The sequence below is a fragment of the Gallinula chloropus genome (genome assembly GCF_964237585.1).
Source record: "Gallinula chloropus genome assembly, chromosome: 15".
Classification (NCBI taxonomy): Eukaryota; Metazoa; Chordata; class Aves; order Gruiformes; family Rallidae; genus Gallinula; species Gallinula chloropus.
In genome coordinates this window covers 2,386,156-2,403,447 of record NC_140100.1, presented here as the reverse complement: position 1 = coordinate 2,403,447, position 17,292 = coordinate 2,386,156, and the positions used below count along the sequence as shown (strand labels likewise).

At 44.6% G+C, this 17,292-nt stretch overlaps 1 protein-coding gene across 1 annotated transcript; it reads left to right on the top strand.

The window, feature by feature from the left end:
* Positions 1–81: 81 nt before the first annotated feature.
* On the top strand, positions 82–16,729 carry IL4R (interleukin 4 receptor). Its single transcript, XM_084271164.1, has 10 exons — positions 82–207; positions 4,960–5,073; positions 9,044–9,185; positions 9,924–10,081; positions 11,108–11,262; positions 11,845–12,001; positions 12,791–12,890; positions 13,509–13,578; positions 13,720–13,796; positions 13,898–16,729. The coding sequence occupies exons 2-10, from the start codon at positions 5,001–5,003 to the stop codon at positions 16,224–16,226; spliced, it is 3,261 nt and encodes a 1,086-aa protein (XP_084127290.1). The 5' UTR covers positions 82–207; positions 4,960–5,000; the 3' UTR covers positions 16,227–16,729.
* Positions 16,730–17,292: the final 563 nt, after the last annotated feature.

Here is a 17,292-nt window from a genome sequence, read left to right as displayed (position 1 = left end):
CGGAGTAGGCGGCGTCGCGCCGGCAGCGGCGCAGCCGGAGGGAGCGGCGGGACGGGGTGCGCCCGGCAGCCGCTTCCGCCGGGTCAGGCCGGGCTGGGCTGGGCCGGGCCGGGCAGGGCAGCCGGCGGGGAAGCGACCTGCGGCGGGGCAAAGGACGCAGGACCCGCAGAGACCGCCTCGTCCCGGCGCGGACCGAAGCCAGGCAAGGTACCTCCGGGAGGAACGTCTCCTTTTTATGAACTACCGAGCTGAGTTTGTACGATTCGCGCCGCCCGCCTCACCGGGGCTCCTCCGCGCTCCCGGCCCCGCTGGCGGCGGCGGTGCCGGCGGGCGGGGGCGCGGCCCGGGCTGGCGTGTCCCGGGGGCTGGCGGCGGGACGGGACGGGACGCGCCGAATTCCAGTTCCTGCTCTTGTAGGATTCTGGGCTGGGGCGGAGGGCGGGAGGTTCCCGAAACGCGGGGGCGGGGAGCGGGGGAGCGCTCGGCCGGTACCGGAGCATCCCGCGGGGTGCTGGTGCCGCTCAGCTCCGGCTCCTCTCGCGGGTTGCGGCTCGGGGCTGGAGCCTGCGAGGCGCGGAGAGCCCTGTCCTCGGCGGAGAAGCCTTTTGCTGCCTTGAGCTTGTTTACCTGAGGGCCGCCGTGTGACGCTTTTAAGGCGCAAGCGGCGTAATTCCCAGAAATTCCCCTGGAGACCCGGCGGGGAGCCGGCAGGACCGGACCTCTGCCCGTGCTCGCCGAGCCGGGGCCGCTCTTCTACCCGAACCCGCCGCTCCTCTTTCGGTCTTTAAAAGCCGCCCCGGGGACTACAGGGGAGCTTGAGCCCCGCCGACTCCAAACTCCGGGAGCCGGGGGCCGAAAGGCAGCATCACCTGCCCCGCTCGCTCAGCGCGCTTTGTACTTTTCTGGCAGTTTTTTTTTCCCCCAGCGTGTCCAAATCCAGCCGTTCCCAGAATTCCTGCCGGTTCCGAGTTGGAAAACACCCGGAGCTGCCTCGCAGGGCTGTCAGGCGGCGTGCGGGGCGCGGGTGACAGCTCGCTGTGCCCTTTGCTGCTGTCATCTCCCTGTGAAAACACATTGGAATGCGGAAACCGCAGCTAAAGTCCCAAATAACGCAAATGTCCGGTTTCGGTGTTTTTGAAGAGAACCCATCTGCTGGCTTTGGGAGGCGCTTGTCATGGTTTTGAGAAGGGGTTTATCCCGCTCCGGTACCGCCGTTAGAGTGACGGTTGGTACCCCCAAACCGTGCGGAGGAACTTGTGGAGCAAGGATGACACTGAAACCTTAGGGAAATTACTCAAAACGAATGAAAAATAACGTCTTGCTCCTTTAAAATCCACCCTTCTGGATTTAAATTCCTTTTTCAGTGGTCACGGGATGGTGCGGGAGTTGCTGTGTTCAGTAAGCAGCAATACCTGGTTTATGCCCTTTCTCGCCATTTCTCGCTAAAGAATCCATAATCTCAGGATTTGGTCATGGTCAGTGCTTTCCTCTTGGCAAGAAGAGGTAACGTTAACACAAGGGTGTATTAACTAACTGGCAAAAAGCATATGGGAATGGATCAGATAACACCAAGGGGGAACTTTTGAATTTTATCTCGTGGCCCTTCGGTGAGCAAAGTTGCCGCCCTTAATTATTGGAACTTCCAAATATTTTTCAGTCTGGCATTTCATCTAAACCTCCTCAGCTTCCAGATTCTTGTGAAAAGTCCCTTTGTCTGAGACCCTGATAGTCACATTGCATGTCAAGGAGTAGTTACTGTGAGTTACATTCCTGTAGGTCTGCCGTTTAGTATGGGCACTAAAAAAAAAACAAACAAACCTGAGAAACAGTTAAAAGCAGCAATAAAACCAGGTTAAAATACTCCATACTTTTTTCTTTTCAAATTTTGATACTAAATCAGTTGATGAACAACTGCTTTTTTTTGCAGTATACTGCTTATCTCATTTCAGTCTCCAGCTACAGCCAGTGTTTCAAACCAGAAAGAATAATTCAAGGTGCACTTCAATTTTTAAAAGAGACAGTTTTAAAACAGGGAGGGATCCTTCCCCTGTACGGTTGCAGCAAGGGTAAACTGAGCAGTCTTATGTAGAGACTATTATTGCCTGTCGGTCGGGCATGAGTTGCCCTTTGAGCGTAACAGTTTTGCAAATGATGCCTGTAGGTGAAATGTCACCCCAATCTATTCATAAACCCAGACCAGAAGTTGTTGCTGCTTTTCTTAATAGCAAAGGAAATCTTTTCCATCACTTTTTCTTTTTTTTTCCCCCAAGAGACAGAACTGCTGAGCGATCACCATGGGTGACCTGTGCCAGCAGCCCCACTGACCTGCTTTTAGCCTCAGCAGAAATTTCTTCCATAGTTTTGGGAAGTCGGGTGTTTTACACCTTACCTTCCTCAGGTGTATTTGGATTACTGTGATTCTAGTATTCTCTGTATGTTCTATACTTTTTAAAGATTGGTATTTCATTCTCTGATATAAAGACAAACTTAGGAGCTGGCAGACAGGAAAGCTATTACCATTTTAAAATCTTCTCCCTTTGCTTTGGACTTACAGACCTCTGCTCTTTATTTAAGAATGCTCAAAAGTTTGCAGTTTCACAGGGCTGTGGATTAACTCCATTTTCATCAACATGTGCACATCTTTTCCCCTATGGGGGAGATGTTTTTGCCATCTGATGATTCATACAGGCTTTTGTGATACAGGATTCTCTGCCAAAGTTTTAAGAGTTTCTTGGAACTCTAGTCATGCGACAGCATTACTGATGGACTGGAAAGCAAATGCTTCCTCTCTTGGGAATTTCAGGAAAAGAGGAAGGATTTTTTTTTGTTCATGCTGGGGCAGTTTCCTCTTTTTTTCTTTTTTTTTTTCTTTTCCTGAGCAGCAGAAAAGGCACAAGTGTTCTTTTCAAAAAAAATTGTTACTGTTCTCAGTCACGTTTACTCTGTTCCCAAAATGTGAAATGCTCAGCTCTTGAGTAATAGTTTTCCTGAGCATTTATGAGAAATTTGTCTTTCAAGTATGTTCTGTGTTACTAGATGAGCAGGAACTGCCTCAGAAAAGGTCACAAAAGAGTTTCCATTCTAATCTTTTCTTTTATTTTCACTAACAGTGTTCTTATCTTTTAAGCCCTAAAGTGGAAATATTCCAAATTTAATCTTTAGAAGCTTGTTTTAAAGAGTAGTTAGTCGTGTATGTGGGACTGGAAGGAATACAGTATCGTTAAATGTGATTTTTTTTGGACAAGCACAGAAACTCAGATCATGAGGTAATTGCCTTGGAGCTGAATCTGACATCCTGCAGTGGAGACTGATCAGAAGTGAAGTGCTAGTGCTTCTAAATATACTGGAAAAAATCAACATTCTGTTGCTGTATTTCACAATAGTTTGATTTATTTAGGTGTATTTATCAATAAAACATGTGGTGGTCTATAAAAGGGTGATCTTTCTGTCCCTCACTCAACTGAGAGTTTGGCAGTTGCCTCACTTGTTTGTTCTGTTTGAAGATTGGCCAGCAAATATTCAGCAGCTGAGCTTGAGACTCTTCCCAGTTTCAGAGAGGAGTTATTTGAGAGGACAGGGCTTTGGTAGCGTGCCTTTGAGGCTGCACATCCTTACATGTATACAGTGCACACATGCATCCTTACAAAAGGTCTTTAAATTCTTCCTAAGCTACTCACTTAACAAGTTTAGACTGCAGTAGAGCTGCTGATCCCTTGCCAGTTCCTTTTGTCTTGTGTGCTGGTGGAACTCAAATCCAAGAAAAGCATCAAAGGTTGTTCTGCTGTAGTAGGAGCAGGGGGTGTTACTGAACCTCCGTGAACAAGTACCTTTGAGTGGGCTCTTCTGCTTCAAAATCTCACCAAACTTCTGCAGAAAGCCTGACACCACTCTCCTCCTAAGGGAGATCATCTCAGAAGTTCTCTCTTCTTTACTCAGTCACACAGAGAGAATCGTGAGGTTTTGATATGAAACATAACCTGTCTCCTGGGAACTTGGTAGTTGTAAGCAGAGCGACTGTAGCACACAGGTACAAAGAGCACCGAGTCCAGACAGGGTGATTAGAAAGCACCAAGAGCATAAGAGACAAAAGGGTTGTGTATTAAGTGTGCTGCTGAGCAAGTTTTGTCCTCATACTGAATGCAGAGCGGTCGTGATTCCATTTGTTGGCATGACTTCAGCTACAAATTTACCGGATTTGAACTGCGTCGTGTACATTTGTAGTGATGAAGCTGGTAGCAGAATGTGCTATTCCCCTAAGCAGCTGCACTGCATCAGCAAAAGAATCTTGGGCAAATAAGTTTCTTTGAAAGTCTTAAATGAATTATTTCCTCTGTTTTCAATTTACTTCCGTGGCTTTGCTATGCTTAAAGGATTCTCGTGCGTAAAAGCTGCATAGTTTTCCTTCTCTGAAGTTGTGCTGGTTAGATCATGATTAGGTATGTGGTTTATGACTTCTCTCTAATTATTTGTTGTTTTAATGAATTCTCTTGAAGCAAGGCTCAGAGGTCTTTGACAAAAGCATTTTCAAGAGGATGATACTACCTAGGGTACTGGGACTCGGGGAAAATTTAGTCAATAGATCTGACAATTCTTAAATTCTTTAATTCTTAAATTAAAGCCCTTAAATAGGGCTTTAATGAAATGTTGGTAGTGATTTTGGTCCAGTGCTTACCCTTTTAATATCTCACATACTAGCTCTTGTAGGAGCTGAGAAGAGTAGGTCCACAGCCAATGTCAGTAGAGTATCCTCCACAATTTAAACTTGGCAGAAAGGTCTTCTAGCTCATTTGTATTATCCTTATTCTTCTACACTTCTCATTGTTCCATGAGCTAACTTTAGGGGGATCAGGCACTGCAGGGGATCTGAATCCTAACATCTGTTCTCATGGTAGGAAGAACTACACCCTTACCTTAACTGGGGCACTGATGTTGGCTTACACTGCTGTTGTCTTTCGGCAGAATTTCAGCACAGCTTGTCCTCCTGAACCTGGCCAGTGTCAATGATGGCAAGACTCTCAAGTGCTGTACCTCATACCCTGTGGATCCTTTTCTTTTCATATGCAACCAACGAAGGTATGTTTGTCAATGCTGATGTTTTTCATCAACAGCATTTTCCATGACTAGTAGGCAACGCTATTGCCATTAATTAATATAAAATGTGTAACTTCAAATGTCAGAAGTACATGTGTATTAGAATAAGTTGTGAGGGTTTTTTCTTTTTATTTTATTAACCTTTTACACGTGGGCAAGAAAAAGTAGGAATTTGCAGGAAGGAAACTGAGGCTTGGAAACTAATGTCCCTGCTTCCCCGTTATCTAATCTCTATTTGACACCTTGCTGCAAATGAGGTGATGACCCAGGGGCATCAAGAGTAGAAAGCACCAGTCTCTCATTTGCTTATTTTCCTAACTGCCACTGTTGGCTGTGCTGGACCAGGAGGGAGCTACACTCATGACACGAAGCCCATTGATCTGCTGTTCAAGGGCAGCTGTCACTTTGCACTGCCCAGAGTGTGTACGTTGCTGGATTCAGAGCCTGCCGACACTCGCCGACAGACGTGTCACGCTCTGACTGGTCCCTGAACAGGGGCAGGGGATGGGCATGCAGTGTCCTGTGTGTTCACCCTTTTTGTAGCTGCATTAAATCTTTATAATCACACATCATAAAAACTAGGTAGATAAAATCATAATTTCTGACAATGTGTTTTTAATTTTCTGCAAAAATGACTCTTACATTTTGCTTTCTGCAGTTTTTAAGTAGTTCCACAGTAGTTGATCGGGTGTTGGGGGTTGGTTGTTTGTTTTTAATTTGCTTTTAGGATTTAGGTATAAAGAGCACATCGGCTGGGCCATCTGATCTAGGTGATCCCACATTTTCTGTAAATGATCTTTCTCAAGGCTTAATTTTGAAGGTATTTTTCGAGTAGTTAACTATAAGTTTGAGGTTTCTTCAGTGTGATATTCTAGTTGAGGGTTAAAAAAAGAAATCCAGCATTTCAGTTCCCTTTTTAACTATGTGAACTGAAAACAAACTCTATACTGTGTGTGGTTTCACAAGGAAATTCTCAAACATCTGATGTTTACAAAAAAAAAAGAAAAACCCCCAAAAATTACAGTGTACCAAAGATGGAAAAGGGAAAAAGTCACAGGCAAAGAATACAGAAGATAATTCAGAGTTCTGGAAAGATATCAGGGCACTGAAAGGCAAGATAAAGCTGCTAATCATCATAGTTTAGCACAGCAAGAAGAGCTTAATTTCACTGAAATATTCTTGTAAGTGTACTGTCATTAACAGATTGAAAAATAGTGATGTTCATCTTTAAAGGGCTTAAAGATTATTACTTCTTTTAAAAGTGTATCTTAAAGTAGGAAAAAAAAACCCCTAACAACAAAAATACAAATTAAGTATAAACAATAGCAATAGGGTAAATACATAATGACTCTTTTAAAATAAATGAGCGATGTGACAGTTCCAGCATTGCGGAATTTTAATCTTTAACTTGCTGCTCTTCTGGTGGTCTTGGGTGTTTTTTGAAGAATCAGGGACCATGCAGAACAAAATGGAACTAAATGTGGTGCTGCCATCCAGAGAGGATATGAGTGGTAGTTCTTATCTACAAGATAAATGTCTAGCTTTAGTAACTAAACTAAAACAAGGCATTTTTTAGATATCTGAACTCTTAACAAACCCATAGTCAGTTCTAGGTTTATAATCAGTCAACAAACTAGATAATTTAGATTATGATTTTTATAGAATTTTTAAATGGTTGCTGGATGTTGCTGTACATCCTCCTTGGTGTCAGTGACACTCACTAAGGTTACAGAGTTTACTCAAGTGGTCCAGGGCTGGCTGGCAGTAGGTTTTGTGGGAGGCCTTTTACAAAGGCAGGTGAAAGTGATGTGTGAATTTTAACGAAGGTGTAAGACACTGACAATACTAAGGTGTTACTGTGAGTCACCTTTTTGTTGAAGTACTGTGGGTCTGGTGGTAGGTCCTGTTTATGTTATGTGTTACATCCACCAAAAGGCATCTGACGTGCTCTGAATCGTGTTTTATTACACTTGCAGACACTGTGCTGTGTCAGAGCGTGCAGAAGTTGCACCAGAATAAACAGCATAAGTGGATTTCAGAAAAGTAGGAAGGATAAAACGAAATTAGGTACTTTTGACAATGAATTTTTTTGCTTGGGATGAATAATCTGAAATTTAGTTACCCATTGGAAAGAATAAGCCCAAGAAGGCAAATGGGATCCTGGGGTGCATTGGACCATGGCCAGCAGGTCAAAGGAGGTGATCATCCCCCTCTACTCTACCCTGATCAGGTCTCACCTGGACTACTGTATCCAGTTCTGGGCTTCCCTGTACAAAAAAGACAGGGATCTCCTGGAAGGAGTCCAGTGGAGGGCCACAAAGATGATGAAGGCTCAGTGAACTGGGGCTGTTCAGCCTTGAGAAAAGAAGACTGGGAGGAGATCTGAATAATGTTTATAAATATCTGAAGTGTGGGATACAGGGGAAATGGGCAGCCTCTTCTCAGTGTCTGTGGGGACAGGACAAGGGGCGATGGCCTCAAGTTGGAGCACGGGAAGTTCCACACCAACATGCAGAAGAACTTCTTCCTGGTGAGGGTGACAGAGCCCTGGGACAGGCTGCCCAGGGGTGTGGAGTCTCCTTCTCTGGAGATATTCCAGCCCTGCCTGGATACCGACCTGTGTGACCTGTCCTGGGGACCCTGCTCTGGCAGGGGGTTGGACCCGATGATCTCTGGAGGTCCCTGGGATTGTGTGTGTCTGTGAAGCGGCAGGGGGGAAGGACAGGCACCCAACCGGATCTGAATTGTTCCCAACGTCATCTCAAATTTGCAATGTAAATGACAAGAATGGAGAGTTAGTAATGTGCTGGGCCATGTAAACAAGATTATGTACTTGCTATAGAGAAATGAAAGCATGACTTTACATGGACCTTGTGTAATTGCTGCAGGAAACCTAGCAGAATCCCTTGGGAGACAATTGGAAAAATACCAATTAGTAGGATTCCAAAAACCAGCCAAAGCTATTCAGTTTTTTATGGGCAATTGAAATGTAGAGCAGGAGAGAAGGCTTTAAAACTAGTACAAGAAAAGGGAGATATTGTTAGTAATTCCCAGTAACAGAGAAGTCAAACAATTGTCTGGGATGATAATGACCACATCCCATATTTGGAATGCTGTTAGTCCTAATAACAGCCTGACCTTACAGTCACGTAGCTCCTCCTGTTCCTTGTTTCACTTACAGAGTGCATTGAAATAATGAGGCTAGGAGGATCATGTATTCCATTTCCTTTTCCAGTTCTGACAAAGATACTTAGACAAATGGGGGGACAGTCCTTAAACACTGCCAGAGAAAGAGATTGTAAACACAAACATCAGGAGCACAGAGACCTTGGGTTTTTCTGCACCCTCTCAGTGCCTGCAAAGATGTGACACTAAATCTCTTCATGTCTCCAAACACTTTCATAACAATGAAAAGTAGAAGACAGAACAGGAAATACTGAGTGAAATTAAGAAAAGGTCTGTACCAGAAGAAAGCCTGTGACAGGAAGATCTGGGCAATAGGGAACTGCTCTGGGAGGCAGAGGGCATGTCTTTGGGAAGCTCAGAATAAAGCACATAAAGCATAACTACATGCCTGTAGGCAATGACTTCGGTCTGATTCTGTTAATTATCTGCATTTTGGCTTCTGAACCTGTTGTATTTAACGTGTGGGATGATGCTGTTTTAATTGTTTTAGATAGAAAATCTGATTCTGACAGCTCTGTGCTTGGAAGACTCTGTTCACCGTGCAGACCTTCTTCCTCTTCAAAACCATAGATGTTGTCTCCAGAAAGGTGGAGACATTTGATGATGCATATCTCTCTCCATTTACCCAGAACATGCAAAAACCCAATGCTTTCACTTAATTTATAAGGGGTTAGGAGCTCTGTTTAGAGGGAAAGTTAATGTTTCTGCTTACTCAGATTTATTCTTTTGGTTCTCTTGCTTCTCATCGTGTGCTGCTCCTCCCTAGTTACGGCTGCAGGACATGTACAGGAATTTGTGTGCTTCACTGACTATGACACAGAACTGGTTTGTCACTGGAAGGTGCCTGCACAAACTGATTGCTCCAAAGAATTCTTGCTCCACTACAGCGTGGAACCTTTACTTTCATCGTAAGTGTGAATAAGATGTTACGTTATCGCTGCTGGAACTTCTTCTGTCCTGTAGCCGTTATCAGCTTTGATATCATCCCACTACCCGTAGATGTCTGGGTCAAAATGTCATTTAGGTTATTTTTCTTGCCAGGAGGAAAATGGGTGGTTGCAATTAACAGCATGCTCTGTTCAGAGACCTGTGTTCTTAGCACAGTGTGATTAAGTCCCACTTGTAGAAGTTGTAGGGCTTTCCTAAGTTTACCCAACCTTCATTTCATGTGGAATTTTACCTCCTTCAGGAGAAATATTACCTGATTTAACAGTCTGTAACCTGCATGAAAGGTTTCCCTTGAGCCCAGGTGATTATCTCTGTGTACAGTCTAACTCCTGTTGCTCTCCATACCATTTCTGCACACAGGCATCCAAACAACCTCACTTTGCGCACTGTAGTCAACCTGTTCTTATACTAGCAAGCTCTCAGTCTGCTCCTTCAGAGGTTGAAGTGAGGCAAAAGGTGTTAATTTTTCCTCTTGGGATCAATCCTGAGTCAAGTGATGTTTGGGGAGGGTGGGTTGTTTGGGAATTTGAGGGAGCTCAGTTATGGTTTGGGTTTGTTTGGGCTAAACACTTCTGGGAACTGAGCTTGTTCGTGTCAGATGTGATTAGCTCTGCACATAAGCAAGCTTGATTTCACCTTTTCAAGAAACAGGGTGCCACAGTCTCTGAACACCATACCACTTTCTGCCTGTTTTTCAGAACTGGTGTGTGTTTCCCGGAGAACAGAAAAGACAGTTCAAAGTGCACTTGCACAATACATGCGGACTACTTTGTATCAGGCCTCACCTATGTTCTATCTCTACAGTTCAATGGGACTATTGATATGTGGAATTACAGTGTTACACCTGCCCTGATTGGTAAGAAACTGTTTACTGTGTCACCATGACATCTGATTCCTGGCTTTGCAATCCTAGCAAACTCCTCATTCATGTCACTGGAGCAGTTTTTCCTCATCGGAGGTGTGGAAAGTGCCGTGCTGGCTTACATGCAAAATCCATTTGGTTTAGAAACCTGATTCTGGAGTAGAATCTTAAGGAAAAAGCAATGGGGCAAGCAGAGAGTGGTTCTTCCTCCAGCTGTACCTTTTCTGCCAGCAGCAGTTTGGGGACTGTGGCATGTCTTTAATGCATTTCACTTGTCGCTGTAGAATTCAAAGACAAAGAGGAATGGTTTCTAGAAAGACTAAGCTGTCTCTAGTGAAATTTCTTCCATTCCTGTCTCCATCTTACTGTGATTTTTCCCCTTGAATTGTGATTTTTTTTTCCCCTTTTACAGTGATTGTAACAACCAGTGATAAACAGTTAATGAGGCTGCTTTTTCACAGGATGGAGCATCAGTTTACGTGTCTCTCTAGGCACCCAGTTTGTTTAGAACAGTATGCTTGTTCACAAGACTGGTCACCTTGAACGCTCAGAGAAGTCAGTGGCACACCTTAGGGAAGCATTAACGAGCCTGTTCTTTTCAGAATACGTAATTGCTGCTTATCAGCAGAACAGGCTGGACCCTGCATCAGTTTGAGAGACAGGTAGCCAGGACAGCCTGGCTGCAAAGCTGTCACAAGCACTGCACCTACTCCACAGCACAGCATGTGATTGTGAGGGCACAGGTGGTTGGGTTTTTCCAGGCTGAAAGCTGCATCCAGTGCACCAAAAGGTTGAACTTGCAGTTGTTCAACCAGCTTGAAGAGTCAGTGCTTGTTAAGGGAATACATTGCAGTTTCTCTGTTTTGGCCTCTCTATCCTTGTGCTGCAGCATGGTGAAAAGGGCTAAATGCATTGACTGCAATGAGATTCTGGTCTCTGGTGAATGTCTGTCTCTCTGCTTCTCTCCACTGGTGCTTTCCCATTGCCATGTTCTCCTTAATTGTATTTTTTAACATACAGTTAAACCAAGGGCCCCCAAAAATCTTGCCATTGAGAAAATTGAAAATGGTAATTTCAATCTGAGCTGGGAGGAGAGCTACTCTCCTCTATCCCTGCTCTCTGGACAGACGGTCATCTATGAAGTGAAATACTGGAGGAAGCAGCACCCAACAGAGGTAAGAGACAGCCAGTCTCTTCATTTTCTGTCTCTCTGGAGCTTTCAGGTTTAAAAAACTTTCTGAAAAGTTTCAAAACAATTTAATGAATAATAGTGTAAGGGCCAGCAAGTCCCATGATGTTCCTGATCATGCACTTGCCGCAGATCACGTTGCCCTAAGGTGGTTCAGCAGGGCTTTAAAGGGTTGAAACTCTTCTGACTGCCACCCCAAAATGGTCTGCTGCTCACAGGGGGCAGGGCAGAGACCAAAGATACAATGCTTCTGTTCCCTGAATTTAATTTGCCCCTTAGACATCAGGAAGCTGGAGGCTGTTCATGACTCTGGCGCACTGGGAGGATTTCAGACACCCTCTGAACAGTCCAGCCCCTTAGGGCTGGGTTGCTTCTGCTAGGGAAGGTCGTGTGTGGTGGCTTGTCACAAATACCACAGCAAAATGTGATACCACACACAGCGGATGAGGTATACTGTCATTCTCTTGCTCCTTTCTGAAAGGTCACCTAAACACATAACACTGGTGCTATTTAATTGCTGTCGACACCCCCTTGTCTCATAAAGTGAACTTTCTTGCTTTATTTTCAGGTTTCTGTAAAAACAATTAACTACCAGGCAAAAAGCTTTGAAATCATTGCCAGCTCCTTGAGGAGAGGCTATGATTACATTGCAAGTGTAAGGTGTATCTATACAGACTACCCAGCCTACTGGAGCGAGTGGAGTGAAGGAGTGGAATTTCACTCTGGTAAGTGTTGTAACAATTAGCAGCTTGGTAAAAAGATGGTATAGTTTTATAAATCACATCATGTATAGCCCACTGCTCTTCTCTCAGAGCAGAGTTATGAAATCATTACCCTTTTGAATGTACTGTGATATAGCTGTAAATGCTTCCAAATAGACTAAAAAGGGCAGCGGCTGGGGAACCTGGGGAAGAGAAGGCTGGGGAACCTGGGGAAGAGAAGGCTGGGGAACCTGGGGAAGAGAAGGCTGGGCAGAGTTGGATTGTTCAGCCTTGTGAAGAAAAGGCTGAAGGAGGATGTGTTTTTTTCCTATAAATATTGTATGAAGTGGACACTGGGGAAGGCAAAGAGATACTTAAAACTAAAGAACAATATTGATGTAAGAACAATTGGGTGTAAATGAACAAGACACTTAGGTTGCAAGTAAAGTGATTCTTGAACCATTGGAGAGGGCTGAGGGTTTGTAAGAGCAACAGAGGGGACAAGAAGCATAGTTGCACTACAGAGATGATGATGCCATTTTAGGGACTGTCCCAGAGACCTGACAAATGGCCTCACAGTATGTGTGGCTGTCCCACAGGAACTGAGTGCAGGACCTGCACTGACCTGTCAGACACAGCACACACCATCCCCGCTGCCAGCTGTGTATGTGACCTGTTTATCTGCTTGAGGCTTTATTCCACATCCTCTAAAGGAGCGTTTTTAACGTGCAGAAGAAGAGCAATGAATTTGGTATTGCCAGTGCTTGTATTTATATGCACATAGGCATGCAAATGTGTGTGTTTATTTAACAGATTACCAAGTAACAGCTGAAGACATTCTGCAGATGGCTGTTCCTGTATCCTGCATACTGATCATGGCAGTATTTGTCATTTGTTACTTCTGTTTTACCAAGTAAGTATCACACTGTTTGTGGGATTTATACAGTACCAGTTAGCACGGGTTTCTGTATTGCTGTTTATTAGCTGCAGGTTTAGTTGTTCAGGAATCTAAAGCTTTGGTTTTTCTCATCACCTTTATCTTGCTCTCCCTGAGCAAACATCTTATAGACACGAATCAGTTTCACTCTGTCATTTTCTGAATAGATAACAGAAGATTCTCTATCAATCTTACTAGAATGGGCTTGTTATAGTATCCAAAACAGGCTGCAGTTATTAGAGGTTCTGTCAGTTTGAGTCTTCCCTGGAGTTTCAGCAGTGATGCTTAAATAGCTGTATTTATTTTTAAATATTTTTTAGTGGCAATGTGAAAGTGGGATCCTATCTGTCTCACACATCATTTCAAACACGATTAGAAGAACATGTGCCTGTGGCTGTGCAGAGCAGTCACGCACCAAGCTTGAGTGGCTTTGCACTAGGCTAATGAAAAGCAGCACTTGGAGATGCCCAGAAAGAGTGCTTCCTGTTGCTGCAATGCAGATGGCTAAGAGGGAGAGAGGCACAGAGGAGGGAAGTGTACATTGATGAAGCCAAAATGTAGTCAAAGCAAACAATTTTAATTGTTCCCTTGCAGGGTGAAGAAAGAATGGTGGGATCAAATCCCAAATCCAGCAAAGAGCCATTTGGTTGTAAAAAATGTCAAGGTAATTTTAAAGGCTTTACAGAAATACCTTTCCCTGATAACCTAAAGTAGAACATGTAGTAAGTTTACTATTGTCTGGTTAGTGCAGGGGATACTAAATGCAATTCACATGTGTCCTAAATCTCATTTGTGTCTCTATTAGTCTTCAGTTCTGTGCTACATTGATGAAATCAAGTTCCCTTTCCATGACTTGAAGCAGACTCATATGGAAAAACAAATGTAAGTAGATAAAGGAAAAAAACCAACCCTGCTGTACAGCATAAAATAGTTTCCTGTTACATAAACATTTACTGTCCTTTCCTTTTGACTTCCAAAAACAGAAGTTGCAAGAACTGTCTGGCTCAAAGTTTTACAAGCCAAAACTTCAAGGGAAAAGATAACATCAGAAGTGTTGAGAAATGTTGCCACAGCAAGTCTGGAGAGTGGTTTCCAAAAGGCACCAGTGCAGTTTTAACCCCTGAGACAATTGTGGTTGAAGAGTCTATTGAAATCTGTGAATGTTTAACAGATATTGAGGCTGAGAGCCAGGAAGAGACTAGTGACCAGATCACCATATTTGAGCCTTGTGAGAGCAGTGTCGGGGCTTTCAGAGAGCCCACTGAACACAACGACACACTAGCTAGCATGTTTATTAACCTCCTGGCAGATGAAAGCAGCATGCAAGACAACATAGGCCCAGACCTCATCACAGGTGAGAAGAAAGCCTTTGAGAAACTGGAGTCAGAAAATGCATCCCAGCAGAATCCAAAAGAAAGTGCAGCCCAGAGTCAGCAGCCATGTGGCATTTCTCATACAGTCTCCCTTTTCACCAACACCTCTCAAGATGACTACAACTGCAGTACAGCCAGCAGGAAGTCAGAACAGTCGGAAGAATCCTTTGAGTCTGGGTATCACAGCTCCAGCGTAAATTCTGCTTCTCTGGATGCAAGGGATTTTCAAGATACAGTTCACCAAAGCCTCTTTCCATACGGTTCTGGAAGTCAGCATGACTCCTGTGTCCTGATCCAGGAATCTCCAAGTAAACCATCCTCTGAGACCAAAAAAGACAGTTTAAATAACCCTGCACATGAGGGTTTTGATACTCATGTGTCTCCATCCATGGGGCTGTGTAGCTCTGCATATAAGAGCTTTGACACCCTTATCTCTCCATCTGTGGACTCCTGTGGCTCAGCCTACAAGAGCTTTGACACCCTTCTGTCTCCTTCAGTGGAGTCCTGTGGCTCAGCCTACAAGAGCTTTGACACCCTTCTGTCTCCTTCAGTGGAGTCCTGTGGCTCAGCCTACAAGAGCTTTGACACCCTTATCTCTCCATCTGTGGAGCCCTGTGGCTCTGCCTACAAGAGCTTTGATATTCTCATGTCTGAATTCAAGGAGCCAAATAGCTCTGCTTACAAGAGCTTTGATACCCTTATGTCTCAATCAGTGCCGAACAGTAGCCTGACTCTGTGTTTGGAAGATGTGAGCTCCCCATCACCTTCAACACAGTTTTCAGAATCAATGGAATTTAGCTGCAGAGATGAAATTTCCTGCCCCCCTGGCAATCAGCTGTGTTACAGGTCTCCCTGCACTGAGCTTGATTTCCAGAACACATTTTCAGAGCATCCTGATCTTCCACTTTTCTCCACACATGCAAATGACAGTGCTTCAACTTTCCTACCAGAGGAAGAAATACAGAAGCAAATAACCTATCAAAATGTTCAGGAGAAAGCTGGTGTGATTTCTTGCCCCACTGGACCTCAGCCATCTGGTTATCGACCTTTTGATACTGCAGTTCAGTGTCATGGTACGTACTGTGACAGTGACAATGAGGTGATATCTAGGTCACTTTATGAACCCTTCATTCGTCTTTTGTACAAGAATCTGAGAGAAGCACCTCCAGATACCATAGTCTGTGAACCAGACCAGAGGACAGATGACCTGTGTGTGATTGCACAGGATGTACCTGTATGTGATTGTGACTGTAGCCTTGTCCCAGCCTCCGACAACAGCATCACAGGGCCCAGTGATGGCAGCCTTTGGATCATCAACTCTAACGAGCTGCGTAGCGACAGCAGTGATGCAGATACCATCGGAGATGAACAGCTGTTGCATCTGTTAGAGCTGAGCTGTCAAGGTTGTAACAGCTCAGAAAGAACTCTAAAGGGGACAAAACTCACCGGCTTTAACTCCACTGGTGAAGGAGTGCGAGAGAGCGGCAGCACCAGGCTCAGTACTGACCTGCACTGCCAGCTGCACAACTGCTTGAGGAGACTTGCAGATGCAGGGGAATATAAAGAGGTGATCAAGCACACGGTAAGCAGGAGGTGTGGCTCAGCAGAGAGCCTACCAGAAGAATCACTAGACAGCATAGAAGGAAAAACTGCAGAGCCTCTGGAGCTCCTGGTTTCAGACAAGCTGCCACCTCCTCTTTTTTTGGATAGCCCCCATCCTGATTCTCACACCATTCACAGCAAGGGGTCTGGACTGGCACCTGGAGTTAAAAAAACACCAGTAGAACTAGTGAGGGAAAACAATAGGAAGAATGAGTTAAAAAATGAAACCTCTACGAGACCTTTCCCAGGAGGACAAGTGCTACGCGAAGGTAGCCGAGCCCCGCTTGCCAAGACTGAACTGAAGCAGCCTCTGGAAATAAACTGGGTGGCAAACTGAGACGTTTGTTCTTCCCATCTTGCCTGAAGTGAGGGCTGCCACAGCTCACACACAGAACCAGTGTGTTCTCACACTCATGCCTGCTGCAGGGCCGGCAGCCCCCTGGCTGTGAGCACCTAACAACTGCAGCTACAACTCTTACCGAGGGTTGAAGCTGGAGCTGAAGTCTCTCTGTTCGTGGCTGCTCTCTGAAAGTCATCAGGAGCCACAAAACGTGGGAGTTCTTGGTACAGCTCCTGCGGCTGTTGCCCCGGCTCTCTGTGTGTTGCTTGGGGAGCACTCAGCAGCGAAGTGGAAGGGGCTGACACACCTGGAAGTGGGATGTAGCTGCAGGTCAGAAGGAGGGTGATTGACTTGCCCTGACAGCATCACACAGCTTCCACAAGTTATTTATTGGGGTGGGGGATGGGTGTGGTGCGTGAGGGGGACTGTGCCTGGACCCACAGTGAGGTATATGTTGCTATACTTGTTCAATTAAGACCTGAAATAAAGATTACCATTATTTGGGCTTAAGCAATTCTATTATTGATGATGGGTTTCTTGTTCTGTGGAAGCAGGCAGTTATTTCATACTGTGACAGCTGGAAATGGAATCAGGCATTTCTACAGTGTTTTCCCAGAAAGTTCATCTAGTTTATGGTCAGACTCCCTAAGTTGATAGAGCGTTTTTTCTTGTCCTTTTCTTGTTCTTGTCCAGTTGGAATGGGAATTCTGCCTGCAGCTTAAATGTAGCATATACTTCTTGCTGGATAATTGTTCCAAAAGCTTTACTCTAAACTCTGAACTTTTCTAGGGCGTTACCATTTTTCAGTATGACAAATTCAACTCTAGTGTGCTGGCAGTGGCACAAAAGAATTAAGAGCTGTTAAAGAATACGTGTATTAAAATATCTAAGTGCATTCGTGTTATTTAGGAGCCCCTCTTTGCAGTGCCATTCCTAAAGAAGGAACCCCATAATGCTAAGCACAGACTGGTTTGGTATGTTTTGTAAGAAAGACTCTTGTTCTGCAAATCTCTTCAAAGTTCAGGTTGGCCAAGTAGTGTAGAGGTTTCAGCAGGTTGAAAAG

Excerpts from the sequence above, each read along its gene's own strand:
- IL4R (XM_084271164.1), top strand. The coding sequence starts at position 5,001 with ATGATGGCAAGACTCTCAAGTGCTGTACCTCATACCCTGTGGATCCTT. Across the intron at positions 5,074-9,043 it reads TTCATATGCAACCAACGAAG|TTACGGCTGCAGGACATGTA; the intron begins GTATGTTTGTCA and ends GCTCCTCCCTAG. Across the intron at positions 9,186-9,923 it reads GTGGAACCTTTACTTTCATC|AACTGGTGTGTGTTTCCCGG; the intron begins GTAAGTGTGAAT and ends CCTGTTTTTCAG.